The 19,473-nt window shown below is 53.5% G+C and overlaps 1 protein-coding gene across 1 annotated transcript; it reads left to right on the top strand.

Moving 5' to 3' along the window:
- The first annotated feature begins 3,584 nt into the window (after positions 1 to 3,584).
- On the top strand, positions 3,585 to 17,961 carry RASSF2 (Ras association (RalGDS/AF-6) domain family member 2). Its single transcript, XM_014945448.1, has 12 exons — positions 3,585 to 3,671; positions 5,398 to 5,606; positions 8,680 to 8,762; positions 9,938 to 10,013; positions 10,153 to 10,304; positions 11,493 to 11,581; positions 13,214 to 13,365; positions 13,457 to 13,558; positions 13,739 to 13,790; positions 13,901 to 14,022; positions 15,454 to 15,551; positions 16,666 to 17,961. The coding sequence occupies exons 3-12, from the start codon at positions 8,704 to 8,706 to the stop codon at positions 16,733 to 16,735; spliced, it is 972 nt and encodes a 323-aa protein (XP_014800934.1). The 5' UTR covers positions 3,585 to 3,671; positions 5,398 to 5,606; positions 8,680 to 8,703; the 3' UTR covers positions 16,736 to 17,961.
- The last annotated feature ends 1,512 nt before the right edge of the window (positions 17,962 to 19,473 follow it).

Genomic DNA, 19,473 nt, shown 5'->3' with positions numbered 1-19,473 from the left:
GCAGCGTGGTGTTACCCTTCCTTTGGAGCGTCGGATGGTTTGGGAATTCAGGGGATGTGAAGACCAAGCATCTGTCTGTAGCAAATGCCACCCAAAAATACAACCCCCAGCCCCCTCCCCGACCCTTCCAGCTTTCAGCCCCCGGCTCGTAGCACCCAGATGGGTGGAATTCCCATGGTTTTTTGGGAAGAGGCAGAGCTTTGTGGTCCCTGTGGCTCCTGCACTCTCTGTCCCTGCCCTCGGTGGAGGCAGCTCCCAGCCTCTGGGGCAGCCAAGGGGCAGCAAAACACCGGTAAAAGCAGTTGCAGGGGCAGCACCGAGGTGTTTCCACACAGCAAAACTTAATTGACTAATTCCCTAATTTAAAAACCAACCTTCATGTTCTCTTCCTGCACCGAGCAGAGGCTTTGAGTTACTGGGTGCAGTTAAGAATATGAGCAGCAAGAGTTATCAGCAGAGAAATAACCTCAGGGTTGGGGTAAAATCATAGGATCACAGAATGATTTGGGTTGGAAGGGACCTTAATGCCCCCCCCCCCCGCCTCCCTGGGCAGGGACACCTCCCACCACACCAGGTTGCTCCAAGCCCCCTCCAACCTGCCCTTGAACCCCTCCAGGGATGGGGCAGCCACAGCTTCTCTGGCCAACCTGTTCCAGGCTCTCACCACCCTCAGGGGGAAGAATTTCCTCCCCACATCTCATCTCCAGCTCCTAATTTTTGGCTTAAAACTCTTCCTTCTCCTCCTGGGGCTCCCCTCCCCAAACACCATCCCTGGAGGGATCTAAAAGCCAGTGCTGAGGGCTGTGGGGCAGTGGTGGGTTGGGCAGTGGTGGGTTGATGGTTGGTCTTGATGAACTTCAAGGTCCTCTCCAACCCAGGGAAGTGGTGGAATCACCAGGGCATCACAGGATGGTTTGGGTTGGAAGGGACCTTAAAGATCCAGTTCCACCCCTTCTAGTGGCTGGGACATCTTCAAGGAGACCAGGTTGCTCCAAGCCCCCTCCAACCTGCCCTTGAACCCCTCCAGGGATGGGGCAGCTTCTCTGGCCAACCTGGGCCAGGCTCTCACCATCCTCAGGGGGAAGAATTTCCTCCCCACATCTCATCTTCATCTCCTAATTTTTGGTTTCAAACTCTTCCTTCTCCTGGGGCTCCCCTCCCTGATCCAGAGTCCCCCCCATCTCTCCTGGAGCCCCTTGAGGGACTGGAAGTGGCTCCAAGGTCTCCTCGGAGCCTTCTCTTCTCCAGGCTGAACCCCCCAACTCTCTCAGCCCCCCCTCCCAGCAGAGGGGCTCCAGCCCTCCCAGCATCTCCAGGGCCTCCTCGGGACAAATTCCCTTCCTAAAGCCTTAGAGTTGGGAATTTCCCAAATTCTTGCCCTGCCTTAGGCAATCTGTAGCCAAAGCAAAGTCTCCTGGGCCCTTCTCAGGGCTGCTGTGTGCCCAGGAATAATCATCTCACCACCACCTTTCCTCGTCCTAAATTGTTTAATGAACTTGTTTGTTTTCTCTGGAGCTGTGATTGGAAATCCCCGATGTGGGTCTGGGGCGGCGGCTGCCCGCGGTGACCTGGGACTGGGAAGGTCTGGCTGAGGACCCACGGCACCTCCAGAGCTCTGTCAGCCTTCAAGGGCTCCCAGCTACTGTGATTTTGGGGGGAATTAATGCACCCAAGTCCCTTTCTTAACACAGGCATAGCGTGTCGTGACTGGTCCAAACCCGGTGTCGTCAGATGGGAAGAAAAATGGCAAAAAGCCCCCTAAATCAGCAGCGAGAGGGGGCGGGAGCAGATCTGAGATCAGAGAAGGTGGAGCAGCTGTTGGACCAGGGTGAGGGATTTCCAGTCGTTCCTGAGCTGGGCTGGGTTTGGGTGGGTGATGGGAAGAGCTCTGATCTCAATCCCCATTAATCCTTTGTGCTACTGGGTCAGAGCTCTGGAAATAATTGGGTTTTCTCCTGGTGTCTTGCCCGAGTTGAAATTCAGCATCAGCTGCATCGACCCAATAAGAAGAGCTTTATCCCGGAGAGAAATCTCTAAACCTGGGGATTTTGGGAATGACTGAAACATCCTCAAAGGAGGACAGGGACCGTGTTTCAAAGAAACAGGCATGAGGTGTGAGAAGAGGCCTTTTGTGTTTCAAAGAAACAGGCATGAGGTGTGAGCAAAAGACTTTCTAAAAGCCACGTCTCTCCCCATCTGGTTCCCAGAGGCTGCGTAACGGCCACCAGATGCTCCCAAGCCAACGTGCATCCCAACGCGTCATGGTGTTTGGTATTTACTGACAATTATCCTGGGGGTCTTAAAAACTGAAATAACGTGAAGCTGCCAGGGTACGAAAGATGGGAGTTTGGAGGCTTGCTCAGCCTGGGGGGAAATGACTCGAATTTTGGAGAATTTTGGAGCTGGTGCTTTATGTTTGGGTCTGAGTGAGGTCCTTGACCTCCGCTCAGCTCCGGGAGCGGAAAGGGCTGTAAATCCAGCAAAGCCAGTGGTTTAAAAGGCATCAGCCCCGTTGCCCACGGGGTGTTTAGCACAGAAATACTGATTTAACCTGTGAAATGGGTGCAGGAGCATCCCCATGGGTTAATCCCCGGCTCTGGCTCCGGAGCATCCTTCTCCCAGGAGATTTTTGGCAGGTGGGAGGATGCTCGGGCTCACGGACACTGGTGGGGACCACGTCGGGGCTGAAGCTTTGGTCTCCTTCCACATGGGTTTGATTCCACTCGGGATCCTGCTCCGGGGGAAGGAGGAGCTGGCAGCCCCTCCCTGCCTCTCAGGGTGTCCTATATGACAAAATTGGCTCAAATTCCTTTTATTTGGTAAATAAAGGCCTCTGTCCAGGCTGCTAGTTCAGTGCTGTGCAGTGAAGGCAAGGAGCAGGATGTCCCAAAATCCGGATTTAACCCCAGTTCTTCAACCAAGTTCCTCCTTGTGCTTGTGCAGGTGCCAAAACCCTCTATTTTTTTTTTCTTATTTTTTTTTTTTTCTCCAATCTCATCCACCCCGCGGGCTGCGGGGTACGGTAGAAGCTTTCTCTCTCTCATCTTGGGGCTAAACCCCTGGGTTTTGGGGCCGGGCTTTGCGCGGCGCGGGCGGCCGGGGCTCCATTGTGCGGCGCGGCCGGGCTCTCCCGGCCACAAAGGGCCTCTCATCCCCCGCCAGCTCCGAGATGCTGCTGGAATATAAATACTGACCCCCAGGTCCCCCCTCCCTTTCGCCGAGTCAGTGTTTCCCCAAGCCAGATGGCTCCTCCTGAACTTCTCATATTTTACATACGAGTGGGAAAACAAAAAAAAAATAGGAAAAACAACAACCAAAAAAAGGCCGATTACAATCCGCGGTTGTAAAGACTTGCTTGTTTTGCTAAAGCAGCTGTTTAGATTGTTTCTTTGTTTTTTTGGTTGGGTTTTCTTTCTTTTTTCCCCTTCGTGTGGGCTGTTTCGAGGCAAATTCCTTAAAAAGGAAAAAAAAAAAAGCCCGGAGAAGCCACAAAGCACTGGGAAAGGTCAGGAACAGACAAAGGCGGGGGGACGCGGCCGTGCTGCTGCTCTGCTGGAATATTGAGCACCCCCCCTGCCCCCCCAGACCCTCCCCGGGGGGTGTGGGGTGTGTGGACGGGATGGGACCCACAGCCCGGGAGCAGAGGCTGGAGGCTGAGCACCGTTTGGGAGGTAACCATGACCCCCAGGCTGCACCATCTGCTTCCAGGCAGATTATTATTATTATTATTATTTTGAATTTATTTCCTTTTCAATCCCCCTCTCGGGGGCGGTTTTGGATCCGGATGGGATCCCGTGGCCGTGGTTGGGGGCTGGTTGCTGCCAGTGCACGGCCCCATCGCACCCCAAAGAGCGACGTGCGATGCCTGCAGAGCTCTGGCCCTGGATGTCACAGGTTTTGGGGCATTCGAAGGCAAAAATAACCACTTTAGCTGATGTGATGCAGCCCGGGGTGTTCCCTCTGGGAGTCCTGCACAGAGCTGGAGCCGATCATAAAAGCATTTCCAGCCCTGGTGCATGGGATGGGACATCCCTTGGGATCCCGGTCCTGGCACTGGGGATGGGACATTCCTTAAGATCCTGGTCCTGGCGCTGGGGCATCTTTTGGGATCCTGGTCCTGGCACCAGGGATGGAGCATCCCTTGAGATCCTGGTCCTGGCAGTGGGGTATCTTGGGATCCTGGTCCTGGCACTGGGGCTGGGGCATCTTTTGGGATCCTGGTCCTGGCACCAGGGATGGAGCATCCCTTGAGATCTGGTCCTGGCACTGGGGCATCTTTAGGGATCCTGGTCCTGGCACCAGGGATGGGGCATCCCTTGGGATCCCAGTCCTGGCACTGGGGCATCTTTTGTTTGGGATCCTGGTCCTGGCACTGGAAATGGAGCATCCCTTGGGATCCTGGTCCTGGCACTAGGGATGGGACATCCTCTGGGATCCTGCTTCTGGGGTGCAACCTGGGTGCCAGAAACAGGAAATGTCCTTCGGGAATGCAGTCCCAGAGCCCGAACCAGGGGTTAGAGACAGAGCATCCTTTGGGATCCCAGTGAAACCGGGACAAACCGGAGCATCCCTTGGGATCCCAGTCCTGGCACTGGGGCATCTTTTGTTTGGGATCCTGGTCCTGGCACTGGAAATGGAGCATCCCTTGGGATCCTGGTCCTGGCACTAGGGATGGGTCATCCTCTGGGATCCTGCTTCTGGGGTGCAACCTGGGTGCCAGAAACAGGAAATGTCCTTCGGGAATGCAGTCCCAGAGCCCGAACCAGGGGTTAGAGACAGAGCATCCTTTGGGATCCCAGTGAAACCGGGACAAACCGGGTACCAGAAGCAGAGCATCCTCCGGGGGGGGGGACCCTGGCACCGGCTGAGGGCTGTCCCTTGGGCTCCCGGTGTCGGGGTGACCCCGGGTGCCGGAGAGGGCTGTCCCCCGGGATTTCGACCCCGCAGCCCCGCCCCGCCCCGCCTACCCCGGGGGCGTGGCCGGCGCCCGTGACGCGGCTTGGCCAATGAGAAAAAACCCCCACGCCCCGGGGGGGGGGTGTCACCTCCGCACCCAGCGAGCATCCCTGGCATCACCCTCTCTTTTCGGGCTGGCTACTCCCGCAGGCTGGGGGGGAGCCACAAGCACCCCTGTCCTGTCGCGACATCTTCTCTGTCACCCCCGTGGCACCCCCCGTGGAGACCCCCCCCAGCTCTTTTCCCCGTAGCCCCAAACAAGCCGTGGATGGCCCCCAGCTCTGCTCGGGGGGGTGGTGTGTGTCTGGGGGGGGGTCTGACCTACTGAGTGTGGCCAACGTGTCCCTCCACTTGTCCCCACGGGAGCCGGTGCCCGGGGGGCATCACTCCCGGGTGACTCTGCCACCGCCCCCCCCCCTTCTTCCCCCTTCCCCTCGGCAGGACGGGGCTGAGCGTTTGGGGCCGAGGAACAATAGCAGCGCTGGAAAACAATGGAGCTGCTGCACCTTCGCGCTTAGGGACCGGCGGCCGGACGCTCGGGAGAAATCCCGGTTCCAAAATAACGCCCGGGGCCAGAAGCCACCGACGCGGCGACCGGCGGGAGCCGGCACCGGGCACCGGGCACCGAGCCGAGGATCTGCCAGAACCGGGTGAGAGCGCGGGGTCGTGTCCCGGGGGGTCCCGGTGCCCGCCAGGGAGGAATTGTGTCCCCCACCCGGGGGATGCTTTTCCCGCCGGTTGCGGCGGGATCGATGCGGGGTCGGGCCGGTGAAAAGGCGCCCTGGGCTGCGGGGTCGGGGCAGGAGGGAGCGTCGCGGCCTCCCCGGGGAGCGGGATATTCCCACAATCCCCCGCGGGGCCCGGGGGAAGCCTCAGCTGCGGCTCCCGCCCGAGCGGGGAGATGCTGCCAAAGGGACGGCAGGGATGCGGCCAGAGCATCCCCGAGGAAGCCAAACCCTCCCAAAAAACACTCCTTTCCTTTCCAGACCATCCCTGGTGAAAACATGATCTTTGGCTTTGGTTTTTTTCCTTTTTTACCTTTTTTTTTTTACTCTTTTTTTTTTTTTGGTTGGATTTGAGCTGTGCATCTCCACGGGAGCTCGGCGAAAGCGAGCGCTCATTCCCTCTCACGTGAGGGGCTGCGAGGGGGGCCAGGCTCCCCCCACCCCCGGAGCAGATGGGGCCGTAGGGATGCAGGGAAGGGTCTCAGGAATTATTTTTCTTAATTATTTTTCAGTTGGGGGGGAATAAGTCTGGGGTCCATCAGGCCTGAAAGCGTCTGGGAGAGCAGCCGCCGGCTCTTGGAAGGCAGAGAGGGCTGAAATCCTATGAAATCCTCCTGCCACGTGTGCAGGGGGAATTGATTTGATCTGAATTTTTTTTTTTTTTTTAAAAGCACAAGACGCAGCAAAAGCTCAGGCACAAATGAAATGATGAAATGTGTCAGCTCCGAGCAGGGAAACTGAGGCAGGAGGGTGCTGGGAAATGAAGATCATGCTGAGCTGCTGAGGTTGAGCAACCCATTGGGCAATTTCTACATTTCCAGCCCTTTTATTTTGGCCATTTCCAGCCTTTCACCAAAGCCATGGCAGAAAAACAGGGGGGGGGCAGCACAGCTGGTCTCTGGGGATCTCCGGGCGGCCGCTGCTCCCTTCCCCCCACAGCCTGGTGCTCTCGAGACCCAAAAAAGGAAGAATTTGCCCCTTTCCTTGCTCGCTCGGAAGGGGATGTGATGACGGAGGCGAAGGTGGCAGCGGTGGTAAACAGGAAACCGGGCTCCTCAGCTCAGGGAGATGAACCTGCATCTTGGGGTTCCCCTTCCATCCCAAAATGAGTCGGTTTTTGGGCTGGAGCTCACCCCATTGTCCCCTCCCCGGGGAACCGGGGCTTTGGCTTCACCCCTTTGCATCCCTGCGATGCCACGGGGCGAAACCCCCTGCGACAGCAAAGAGTCTGTGCTGCTGGAGAGGTTGGGGGGTTCTTCAACCGTTTCGGTATTTTTTTGGCAACATTTTTTTGCATGAGCCGAGCACCGTGTCGTGTCGTGTCGCTTCGTCCTTCCTCCATCCACTTAGATCTTCGTGGTGACTTCCCCAGAGCTTTTTTCATCCTCTTTCAGGGGCCGCCCACAAGCCAGATGCTCGTTTCTTACCCCTTCCCGTATCTCACCCTCAAATTTGGGCACCCTCAAATTTGGATCCCGGCCGCCGCAGGTGCCGTGCGGCCGCCGCTCCGTCATTTATCCCAAAGCCACAAATCCGGCCACAAAATCCCCTCCCGATAGCACTTTTGTGGGATAAATAGGATTATTATTGGGTTTATCCCCATGGGGAGGAGGGCTGGGTGCGGGAGAGGCAGTTTTGGCTGCGGGAGGAGGGTTGATGCGGGTTTTGCCGGGATGCTCGCGTGGCTCCTCGGCTCGTCAGGAAACTCGAGGCTTCGTCAGCTTTTCCGTTGCCATTTTTCGGTGACGGGTTTCTCTTCTGCTTTCTCCTGGAGCCCCGGGGCTGGGTCGGTTTCCTGCCCTTCCCCTGCCTCTTTCTGCACCAGCTTCTCTTTTGCAACCTCTTCTGTGGTTTGAAGCAGGACTCAAGAGTATTTTTGCTGCTGTATATAATTTATCTGCCAGAATATATCCCAGTGTGCAGGGTAAGAAGCAGGGATTGACACTGCTGAGGTTTTAGGTCCATTCTCCAGCACAGGTTTTGCTGCACAGCCTTGGTTGAGTCATTTATCCGCCTGGGGAGTGTGGTGGGTTCTTTGGTCTTTTGGCAGGAAAATGGGTTTGTTTCCCAGGGGATTGGGAGGAAGCGATGTGGGAGGTGGAAGAAAAGAGCAGTTTGTGGATCTTTTCTCACCTCGGTTTCTCTCTCTGGACAAGGGAAGGGAGGGGAGAGACCCAGGAAAAACAAAAGGAGGGTTTGCCCGAACACCCGGGGAAAAGCACAACCCCAGAAACCTTTTCTCATCGCTCAAAACCGCCCCAACATTGCACTTCAAGGTCTGATTTCCCAAGTGCTCTCAGCCTGAGAGCGACCCTGAGGGCTTCACCCTAAATCTCATTTTCATTCCACTCTGTAGCATCCAAAAATCACTCCAGCGCTTTAAGCCGGGGCCACTGCAAAGGTGGGATTTTGGGGGGACTTTGCAAGATTTTGCATGAGAGCGAGGGAGATGTTCTGGCGCCAAAATTGAACTGATATCGTAAAAAAAAGTGGTTCTATAATAAATAAAATAAAAGAACCAGCCCAGCATCTCTTGCTGGGAAAGTCAGCCCTTGTGCCTGCATCCTGGTGTCGGGAGGAGGCATCATCAGGCTCCAGCCCGGTGTGTCTGGAGCTTTGGGGCAAAACCCCAGCCAAATAAATGGGGAAAAGGAGCAAATCCTGCTCATTAACCCTTCCACCTCCAGGTGCTGCATCGCCGGGGCGGTCGGGGGATGCAAATGTTGGCGTAAGCCTATCTCTGCCCCTATTAAATTTTCAGTGAGTTTACAAGGCTGCTCCCTTTATCTGATTTTCCTTCCCTCCCCATGGGTTTTCCAGCAGGAGCCACCTCAAACTTTACCCACGGCTCATCCCCCGGAGCCTTTTCCCAAGAGCTCTTCCAAAATCCAAGCTGGTTTATTATTTCCCCCCCCCATTATCCAGGGGTGGGTGTCGGGGATGTGGTGACGGGGAGGTTCACGCCACTGTTTTTTTCTCCTCCCTGTTTGCAATTCAGCTCCCATGAAAGAGGAGCAGGAGGATGGATTACGGCGGCTGCGAGTACCTGGTTCCCTGCGGAAAAGACAAATACATCTCCAAGTAAGACCCTCAGCAGGGCTGGGACGCAGGGATCCGGGGGGTGCGGGTGGAAGGGGAGTTATTTGCAATATTCCGGGTTTTTTTCTTGGGGAGGAGGGGAGCGACCCTGGGTTTTAACTCAATTAGGTTGGATTTGGGACAAAAAAACCACTCTGGGGCAAGAAACGGCAATTTTCTTTAAAAGAAAAAGCATTGTTGATGGGATTTTAATTTTTTTTCCTTAGCAGCGTGGCCAAATGCTCTATAAACTTTTGTGAAATACAGGTTTTGCTGGAAAAGGGCCCGATTAGTAATTGGTCTTTTATGCTTTGGTAAAGAAGTGAAATGATTCCTAAGTTACAAGGAAGATTTTGGAGGAGATAAAGCCTATACATGATATTCCCTCTCCTTTTTTTCTTTTGTATGGCCCCAAATCCCTGCGATTTGTGCTGCTTTGCACTAAGTCTGGTGGTGCCAGGCGTCCTGAAACTTCATCAGCCAGCTGAATTAGTGACAGCTTTATGAATTAATGCCAGAGGCATTGCTTCCCCGTGATTCGGAGATGTGCTTAGACATCCTGGGTCATTTATTTTTATTTTTAATTTTAATTTTATTTTTAATTTTTTTATTTTTATTATTTTCATTTTTATTTTAATTTTTCATTTGCAACTGGAGCCGGGCTCAGACTTTTCATTGGAGCTCGAGGTCAGGAGCCGCCGTGATAAAGGCTCCTGTGATAACTTGTGACTCCAGCATGACCCGAGGGCTTGGGTGCTCCGAAAATTTCCTTGCTTTTCAGCCTTGTGACTGACTCCACCAGGGTCTGATGGGTTTTCTTACATCTTCTTGCAAGTTTTATGGAGGGGACAGTTGCAGAGGAGCTTGTCCCCCCTACTCGTGGTTGCAAAGGGCAACCCCTGGTTGAACCCGCAGCAGATACCCTCAACAAGGGAGGGCTAGATGCAGCAAATAGCTTAATTTGGGGCAAATAGGGTGTTTTGGGCCCCCCAGCAGTGTAGCAGGTTCATTGCAATTCCTCAGCAATTCCTGTTTTCTCCCAGACCCCCAAAATTTCCCCCCACCAGGCTCAGGAGGTACCACGCCGGGTACCGAGCGGTGCCTGCAACATTCCCCCTCGCTCCTCCAAACCTCTTCTCAGCATCTTTCCCATTTTTATTTTTTTTTTTTTTCCCTAGAAACGAGCTTCTCTTACACTTGAAGACATACAACATCTACTATGAAGGGCAAAACTTACAGCTGCGGCACCGGGAGGTAAGAAACAGGAGAGAAAATAAGGAAATTGGGTGTCATTCAGATTTGTGACGTAAAAAAAAAAGAAAAAAAACCCACCTTTTAGTAACGTTCGTGGCTGTTTGCATTTGGGATATTGAGCTGCCCATCTCTGGTGCAGGAGGAAGGCGAGCTGATCGTGGAGGGGCTGCTCAACATCTCCTGGGGGTTGCGCCGTCCCATCCGCCTGCAGATGCAGGACGACAACCAGCGCATCCGCCCGCCGCCCTCCTCCTCCTCCTGGCACTCGGGCTGCAACCTGGGAGCCCACGGGTGAGTGGAGGGAAAAGAAAACATCCCCTCCCCTGGCTTTTCCTCCCCCACAACCCCACCTCAGCAAGGCAGCAGATGCAACCCCAGCTACTTTGGCTGGCTCCTTGGGGGTTTTTGGCCAACGTGCAACACCCTGAAGAAGCCAAGTCTGAAATAAAGGCGCTTGGTTTCGACTTTGCAAAGTCCCCCCGTTTGGCAAAGACCCTGCTTTTTGCAAAGACACACACACACACACAGAGACACCCCCAGCTTTGGCAAACCCCCTTTGGCATAAATTCTATGGTTTATATTGGAAATAACCTGCGCTGCAACCCTACAGCGATCTGCCAAATCCATAGGATGTATAGAACTGGGTTGGAAGGGACCTTAAGGGACATTAAGGGACCTGGAAGGGACCCCCCCACCCAGTGCCACCCCCTGCCCTGGGCAGGGACACCTCCCACCAGCCCAGGTTGCTCTAAGCCCCCTCCAACCTGCCCTTGAACCCCTCCAGGGATGGGGCAGCCACAGCTTCTCTGGGCAACCTGGGCCAGGCTCTCACCACCCTCACACCAAAGAAGTTCTTCCCAAAATCTCATCTCATTCTACCCTCTTTCAGTGTCAAACTCTTCTCCCTCATTCTACAGCTCCCCACCCTCATCCAGAGTCCCTCCCCAGCTTTCCTGGAGCCCCTTGAGGGACTGGAAGGGGCTCCAAGGTCTCCCCGGAGCCTTCTCTTCTCCAGGCTGAACCCCCTCAACTCTCTCAGCCCCCCCTCCCAGCAGAGGGGCTCCAGCCCTCCCAGCATCTCCGGGGCCTCCTCTGGCCCCCTCCAACAGCTCCATGTCCTTCCAGGGATGGGGCAGCCACAGCTTCTCTGGGCAACCTGGGCCAGGCTCTCACCACCCTCACACCAAAGAAGTTTTTCCCAAAATCTCATCTCAATCTCCCCTCTTCCAGTGTCAAACCCTTCCCCCTCCTCCTAGGGCTCCCCTCCCTGATCAAGAGTCTCCCCCCATCTCTCCTGGAGCCCCTTGAGGGACTGGAAGGGGCTCCAAGGTCTCCCCGGAGCCTTCTCTTCTCCAGGCTGCTTCCCATCCTGGGAAGAGCACCGTGGGTGCTCAGAGGGGAAATGATGCTGGTTATCGTTCCCTCTGCAGCTGCAAGATAACGAAGCACCCATCTTTTATTTTATTTTTTGATTCCCAGGTCCGTGCTGAAGCCCAGCACTTTGCCAGACATCCAGGTCACGGATGCAGAGCCCACACCGAACGCGGAGTCTCCCGGGAATGGGGCAGGTGAGCTGGGCTGGGATCCCGTTGGATTTGGCTGGATGGTTGGGAGCAGCTGCCTTATGTTCCAGTTTGATTTGAGAAAAATATCAACCAGGCATTTTTTTTTCACTAGAAATCAGTGTCTCCGTCTTGCTCCAGGTTATTTAAAGCAGCTTCCAAAGTGCCCAGATTTAATTTATTTAATTGCAGCAAGAAAATCTTAACCCCCCCTGGCCCAAAACCCTTCTGAAGGGTTTTTATGTCGGGGAAGGGTGGGATGTGGTGAAGAGGAGCTTGGAAAGAACCAGGGGGATGGAGCAAAGAGCCTCGGGGGATCGTAGGGAAAAGGATGTTGGCGCTTCCCCTTCCCGGCAGCTCCGCTTTTAGGGAAGAAGAATAGGTTGGGAAGTGCCGTTGCCATGGGGAAGTCAACAATTCTGCAAAGTTTTTTTCCCCTCCCTGGTTTTTTCCTCTGTAGAGAGGGGGAAGAGCTCGTCAGCCCCGCGCTTCGTTAACCCCTTCTTTTGAGCAGGAGGCAGCGATGAAGGGGAGATGAAGGGGACGTGAGAGCTGTCCCACTGGCCGTTCCTGCTGGAAAAACCTACTTTATGTGTTTTTCTCAGTCGATCGGGGCATTTTGCAGATGTTCTTAGCCATTTTTTTATTCTTTTGGGCTGCAAAAATGTGGAAATATAGAAATACACCCTGGAGGCAGAGAAGAACCAGCTGATTCTTTCGTCTTTGGGGTGTTCATGCCCTTCCCAGTTCAGGGAGGAGCTGAGCACTTGCAAAACTCATTGATCCAGGAAACCCTTTGCCCCATCCTTGCTCCTCCAGCTTTTCCCCACTTTCTCTTTTTGATCTCCCCACGGATGACACTTTTATTTCCCCCCTTAATTAAAGCTTGCCCGGGTGATGCCCGCAACGCGTTGCACCGTAGAAATAACCCAGGGGTGATTTCAGGCAGCCATATGATGTTAATCCTCTGCCAGCCCCCCAGAAAGGAGTCTTTTATCATATTTTGCTCCAAAAGCCTGCAAAAATCAGTGCATAACGTGTGTGCACAGCTCCTCGTGAGTGCTTAGTCACCGTGGCCCGTGGTGCATCTGGAGCAGCGCACAGCAGAGATTTGGTTGTTGGTTTTTTTTTTCCTTGCTGCCGACATGCTTTGAATTAAAACATCCCAGCTCGAGCCTGAGAGGTTCATTAAAAATGGATGAAGAGCTAGTTTATAATAATCTGGACCCGGGCCAGTTTTCACGCAGAGATCTGAAGCGCTGGCCTCGTTTTCCTGTTCTCATTAAAGGAAAGGAGAAAAAACAAAAAAAAAAAAGTAAAAAAAAAAAAGTTAAATTACGGAAAAGCGAGTAAAGATACTCAAGTCCCCAGGAGAAGAGGCTTTATCTAGGTAGCAGCCTGGGTTTACGCAGTTAATTCTGAATTAATAGGCTGGGAAGAATAAACCAGTAGCTGTTGTGGTGTAAACTGGTGGGTTTAATCTGTCCTGGGAGGTTTATCAGGCTGTATTTTGGGGATGGGGAACTCTGCATCCATGGGGGGACTCCCAGGCGATATTTTGCAGCTGGGGTAGGACCTCGGGGGGAGTTTCTCTTGCCCCCAAACCTCAGCCCCCTCCTCCTGCTGGGTCTTTTCCAGCCACCAAGTCGCAGCCGGAGGAGACGCCGCAGCTGATGCGGACGCGGAGCGACGTGGGCGTCCGGCGTCGGGGCAGCTCCCGCACCCCCAGCGAGCAGTGCCGCATCCGCCGCCACCGCTTCTCCATCAACGGGCACTTCTACAACCATAAGGTCAGCCCCCCCAGCCCCCCTCCCCCCCGAGACCTTCTCCCGAGGGGTGGCTGGGGAAATCCCGGTTTAAATGGACTTTGTCCCCCCGTAGACGTCCGTGTTCACGCCGGCGTACGGCTCCGTCACCAACGTCCGGATAAACAGCACGATGACCACCCCCCAGGTCCTCAAACTGCTGCTCAATAAATTCAAGGTACATTAGATCCCCTCCCCCACTGCTGGGTTGCTCTGCCCCCAGGGGAATTTATAGCCCGTGCATATTAAAATGCAACGGTGGAGTGAAATAACGGGATTGATTTATTTTTTTAACTGCTGGGAAAGAGGCTGCAGGGCAGAAACACGGACTTTAATGGTGATTTATGTCTCTGTTCAGATTGAAAACTCGGCGGAGGAGTTTGCCCTGTACATCGTCCACACCAGTGGAGGTGAGTCTGCCAAAAACCCCTCTCTCTGCTGCAGCCAAGGGGGTCAGTCATGGCAAAATCCCCCCCTGTCCATGGGGCTGACCACCAGTGAGTGCTTTTTGGCGTTGCAGAGAAGCAGAAGCTACGAGCCAGCGACTACCCCCTGATCGCCCGCATCCTGCAGGGCCCCTGTGAGCAGGTCTCCAAGGTCTTCCTCATGGAGAAGGACCAGGTGGAAGAAGTCACCTATGACGTGAGTTGGGATGCTCGCTGCTTTCGGAAGGGCTGGGGATGCAGCTGGGGCTGGAAAACACGGAGGGACATCTCCCTGCTGGGGATGCAGGAATCACTTTGCTTTTCTCCCGCTTTCCCCTCTGAAAACTCCCCATCCCATGAGAAAAAAAATCTTATTTTGTGCTTAAAGACCAACGTTAAGCTCCAACAGAGGGCAAACGCCCCCAGCCCTGTTTTGCCGTTCCAGATCTGATGGCAGAAGAGCAATTACTGCTCAGCCTTTGGTGTCGTTGATGCTTTTTCCAGCCGGGGGAAGGGCAGCGGGTGGGGAATGGCTCGTTCATGCCATCTGCCGGCTCCTTCCTGCCTTAAATCAGCACAAATGAGGCTCTTTTGGGGTGTATTTGGCCTTAACCAGCATTCAGTGACACGCCGGGGATGTGCAGGGCTCTCCATATGAAGGAGTCAGAGTGGCTGGAGCTGCCTGGCAGAAAAGGACCTGGGGGTGTTGGTCGACTGTCGGCTGAACATGAGCCAGCAGTGTGTCCAGGTGGGCAAGAAGGCCAACAGCATCCTGGCCTGTGTCAGGAACAGCGTGGGGAGTAGGGCCCGAGAGGTGATTGTCCCCCTGTACTGGGCACTGGTGAGGCCTCACCTCGAGTACTGTGTCCAGTTTTGGGCCCCCTACCATAAAAAAGACATTGAGGTGCTGGAGCGGGTCCAGAGAAGGGCGACAAAGATGGTGAGGGGTCTGGAGAATAAGTCTTATGAGGAGAGGCTGAGGGAGCTGGGGTTATTCAGCCTGGAGAAGAGGAGGCTGAGGGGAGACCTTCTTGCTCTCTACAACTACCTGAAAGGAGGGTGTAGAGAGATGGGGGTCGGTCTCTTTTCTCAAGTCACAGGCGACAGGACGAGAGGAAATGGCCTCAAGTTGCACCAGGGGAGGTTCAGTCTGGAGATTAGGAAAAATTTTTTCACTGAAAGGGTTCTCAGCCCTTGGAATGGGCTGCCCAGGGAGGGGGTTGAGGCCCCATCCCTGGAGGTGTTCAAAAGACGGGTTGATGTAGTGCTGGGAGGTCTGGTTTAGTGATGATGCTCCTTGTTTGTTGTGGGGGTGTCTATTTTTGTCAGTTGGGTTGACAGTTGGACAAGATGATCTTTGAGGTCCCTTCCAACCTAGAAGATTCTGTGATTCTGTGATTCTGTGAGTCAAGTCTTGCAGCCAGTGGGTAAAATAAAATAAACCTCAGGTGGAGTTTTTTTCCAATTAGCTGGTGTTCATGCCGTGCAGAGGAAGCATCATTTCTTTTAGGGTTTGTCACAAAAGTCGGGGAGTCCTTGATTTCCCTGGATAAATCTGGGGAGAGGATGCTGTGAGGTCGCCTTCAACCTTGTGGGATCGGGGCATCACCCTCTTCATCGCTCGGCTTGGCATTTCTCTCCCACCCAGGTTGCTCAGTACATCAAATTCGAGATGCCCGTCCTCAGGAGCTTCATCCAGAAGCTGGAGGAAGAGGAGGATCGTGAAGTGAAGAAGCTCATGCGCAAGTATGTTGGGCTTGGTGCCATTGGAGGGAGATGATGGGAGTTTATGACATTCTTGGGGGGTTCTTTCACAGAATCAGAGACTGGCAGGGGATGGAAGGGGCCTCTGGAGACCATCTCCTCCAACCCCCTGCCAGAGCAGGGTCACCCAGAGCAGGTTGGACAAGAACGTGTCCAGGCAGGTTTGGAATATCCCCAGAGAAGGAGACTCTCAACAGCGAGACTCTCACAGTAAAGCTGGTTTTCCTCGTGTTGAGATGGAATTTCCTGTGTCCCAGTTTGTGCCCATCACCCCTTGTCCTGTCCCCGGGCACCACTGAGAAGAGTCTGGCCCCATCCTCTTGCCCCCCACCCTTTAGCTCTTGCTCAGCATCGATGAGATCCCCTCTCAGTCTGCTCTTCTCCAGCTGAACAGCCCCAAGTCCCTCAGCCTTTCCTCAGCAGAGAGATGCTCCAGGCCCTCATCATCTTTGTAGCCTCTGCTGTCCCCTCTCCAGCAGTTCCCTGTCCTTCTGGAACTGGGGAGCCCAGAACTGGTCCCAGTTCTCCAGCTGCGGCCTCCCCAGGGCAGAGCAGAGGGGCAGGATGACCTCCCTTGGCCTGTGGTCACGCTCTTCTGAATGCCTCCCAGGAGGCCATTGGCCACAAAGTCCCATTGCTGGTCCATGGGCATCCTGTTGCCCCCCAGGACCCCCAGGTCTTTCTCCTCAGAGCTGCTCTCCAGCAGGTCACCCCCAACCTGTCCTGGTGCAGGGGGTTATTCCTCCCCAGGTGCAGCACCCAACACTTGCCCTTGTTGAAGTTCATCAGGTTCCTCTCCACCCAACTCTCCAGCCTGTCCAGGTCTCACTGGATGGTGGCACAGCCTCCTGGTGTGTCACCTGCTCCTCCCAGCTTTGTGTCACCAGCAAACTTGCTGAGGGGACACTGTCCCATCACCCAGGTCATTGATGAATCTATATTTCGGTGTTGAAAATTCATTTGTGCAGCTTTGTGTCCCTAATGTGTGCACGAGCCATTGGGTTTTGCGTTATTCCAGGCTTTTCTTGGCAATTTGGGTTAAAAGCCCAGCTTGATGCTGCCAAAATCTTATCTGCCTTCTTCTTCCCCTCTCCAGGTACTCCATCCTCCGGCTGATGATCGAGCAAAGGCTGGAGGAGATTTCTGAAGGTCCGACGGCGATGTGAAAGGCTTCTCCAGCACCCCAGCTCCGGGTTGTGTCACATGAAGAGCTGTTTGCCCACAGGACATCCCCCACCAGATCCCAACACCCCAACATTCCCGGAGTGCTCCCGGAATCTGCCTGGATCCCTCTGGCTCTGAGCCAACCCGCAGCATCTTCGGGGGGTTCCTCCTCTGCAAAATGGGATTTGTTCCCCGCGAGGCTCTGGCTGGTGGCGGCTCCGGTCGAAAACTCAAATCCTTGGAAATAACAGGGAAAAAAAAAGCAAAAAAAGAAAAAACAAAGAGGAAATCCATGAGCAGGGCGAAGCCGCTGAGGACGGGGCCGAGCGAGGGCTGCGGGTGACGGGGAGCAAGAATTTGGGGCTCGGTTTGAAGATGCTTCAGCGCCGGGTCCCGGCCGAGGACCCGCTGCTCGGTGGCAAGAGAGCACAAATAATTCCTCTTCTTTAACAACGAGAAAAAAAGAAAAGCACATTTCTATTGCAATAATTCGCAGGTGATGGGAAGCGTCTGTCGATCGATGAGGGTCTGCTGAGAACTGGGGGGGTTTAACACTTTTGCTGCCCAAAGCAAACCTGGAGACTGACGGTCGGATTTTTTTCCAGAACGTTCCCTTAACCTGCGTCTGGTCGCGTAACCTCCTCCTTCCCCCCTTTCTAATTTGCACTAATTTTAGGGATTTTTTTAAAAAAAAACAAAACAAACCATGATGTCAAACCTCTCTGGTAGCTGTAACATGCCAAATAGCGCTCGCAGGAAGGAGCAGTTGAGGGCACTGAGCATCTCCCAAGGGATGCTGTACGGGAAGAGGGGGTGGCAGGAGGAGGGGGAGGTGGAAATAAAGAGGATTTTAATTTGCAAATTGGTTTTGCAGCGGTGCCGGCACATCGTCCCGGTGAAACTGGGACCAGGACTGGCTCCCTTCTCACCATCACACCTGGAAAAAAACCCCTCTTTTCCTCCTGGGCTAAACCAGCAATATCAATTTTATACCTCGATGTGAACTAAAACTCTGACTTTCTCCCTCCCTTGACTTTTTGCAATGTAACTTTGTAATTTTTTTTATTTTATTTTAATGGTACCTTTTCCACCTTTAACACGTGTTAGGGAAAAAAATTCTACAGCGAGAGAAGCTTTTTATGTATTTGAAGGATGACCGTGGCATTGCTTTGTTGATTAACAAGAAAACAAAATATGTAGCAACTTAATACAGAATGAAAACCCCTGAGTTAGAGCCTGGTTTGTTTAAAATAAAGCACTTTGCGGAGGGAAATGCTACTGAAATGGGCTCTGCGTGGGCTGGGAGCCGTGAGGGAGAAGAGCAAAACCTGCCTGAATCCCGGCAGAGAAGTTTTCCAGGGAGAAATGCAGTTTTGGAGACTCACAATTAAATTGCTGGCGGATTTTGGGGGGCTGTTGTAGGGTTTAGAGATCATTTATCCCCATGTACCATGGTTCCACCCTCTGGATATTTCCCTTCGGGAAGGTAAAACTCATCACTGGAAGAAACCCGCTGCGTTGCTTCACCTTGTTTTAAACACTTGGGAGTTTTTAAATTTGATATATTCAGGTTTTTTCGGCCTCCTCCAGGCTGAACTCTCTTCATCCCCCGGGGTTATCCAGCCCATTGAAGCCCGTTTATCCCTCCCCGAGCAGGAGGGGGATCCGGGTGACGTTGGCTCCGTTGATCCAAGCTCTATCCGCCGGGAAAAGTCTGGTGTGAGCGGAGCCCGGCGGGGGCACGGACGGGAAGAGCCATCGCCGCCCCGGGGGCAGGGGTAAGGGTGGTCGAGGGGTAAAAAGAGAAGGATTTGGGTAGATCTCAAGGGGGAAAGTGGGGGTTTTTTTTGGCGCATGCCTGAGCTGGAGGTTGGGATGGGGAGAGCAGCCGGGGGAGGCACCACACCCTCCCCGGCCACTTGGGAACCGGGGTTTTTCCTGGGTTGTGATCCATAAGCTTGGACACCGGAGGGGAAATATAGAGGGAAAAGAATAAGAAGGTAAAAAATAATAATAAAAATCCCTTATGTCTTAATTCTTATGGGGTTCGCCACCCGCATTTGTGGCTTTTCCAGTGGTGGGGATGCGGCTGCAAACAGCTGGAAGGGGGGGGCACATGTTTTTCCAGGCTTTTCTCAAAATAAACTGCGTTACTTGGAGGAGCAGGGCAGCAAAACGAGTCAAATTAAATTAATCAAGCCCTAATTTTTTTATTTTTTATTTTTTTTTGGAAGCACTGTGTTTCAAAGAGGGGGGAGGTCAGGCCTGGCACCTTCCAGCGGGGGCCACGGGGAGGAAAACGCTGACAGAGGGATGCTGCGGCCAAGGGGGGGGCTCTGCCTTTTTCAAAAGGCTTTTGTCAACACTGCTATTTTGGGGACGATTTTTGGGGCCTCGATGCACTGCAGGAGGTGGTTAATATTATTAATTAATATATCAATTAGTGTTATGGTAACATTATATTACTGTTATATATAATATTAATAGTATATATTGATATATTATTAATTAATATATTGATATATTAAATCATATATATCGAATATGGTAAATATATTCAATAATAAGGCAAATATATTCAATAATACATGAAATATATTAAAGATGTGAGGTCCAGAGAGGTGATTCTGCCACTTTACTCTGCTCTGGTGAGACCTCACCTGGAGTATTGTGTGCAGGTCTGGAGCCCTCAATAGAAGAAGGACATGGACCTGATGGAGAGGGTCCAGAGGAGGGCCAC

This window comes from Calidris pugnax, unplaced genomic scaffold (assembly GCF_001431845.1).
Source record: "Calidris pugnax isolate Ruff unplaced genomic scaffold, ASM143184v1 scaffold120, whole genome shotgun sequence".
NCBI lineage: Eukaryota > Metazoa > Chordata > Aves > Charadriiformes > Scolopacidae > Calidris > Calidris pugnax.
This window is presented reverse-complemented; position numbering and strand designations above follow the sequence as displayed.

Excerpts from the sequence above, each read along its gene's own strand:
- RASSF2 (XM_014945448.1), top strand. The coding sequence starts at position 8,704 with ATGGATTACGGCGGCTGCGAGTACCTGGTTCCCTGCGGAAAAGACAAA. Across the intron at positions 10,014-10,152 it reads TACAGCTGCGGCACCGGGAG|GAGGAAGGCGAGCTGATCGT; the intron begins GTAAGAAACAGG and ends TCTCTGGTGCAG. Across the intron at positions 15,552-16,665 it reads GTGAAGAAGCTCATGCGCAA|GTACTCCATCCTCCGGCTGA; the intron begins GTATGTTGGGCT and ends TCCCCTCTCCAG.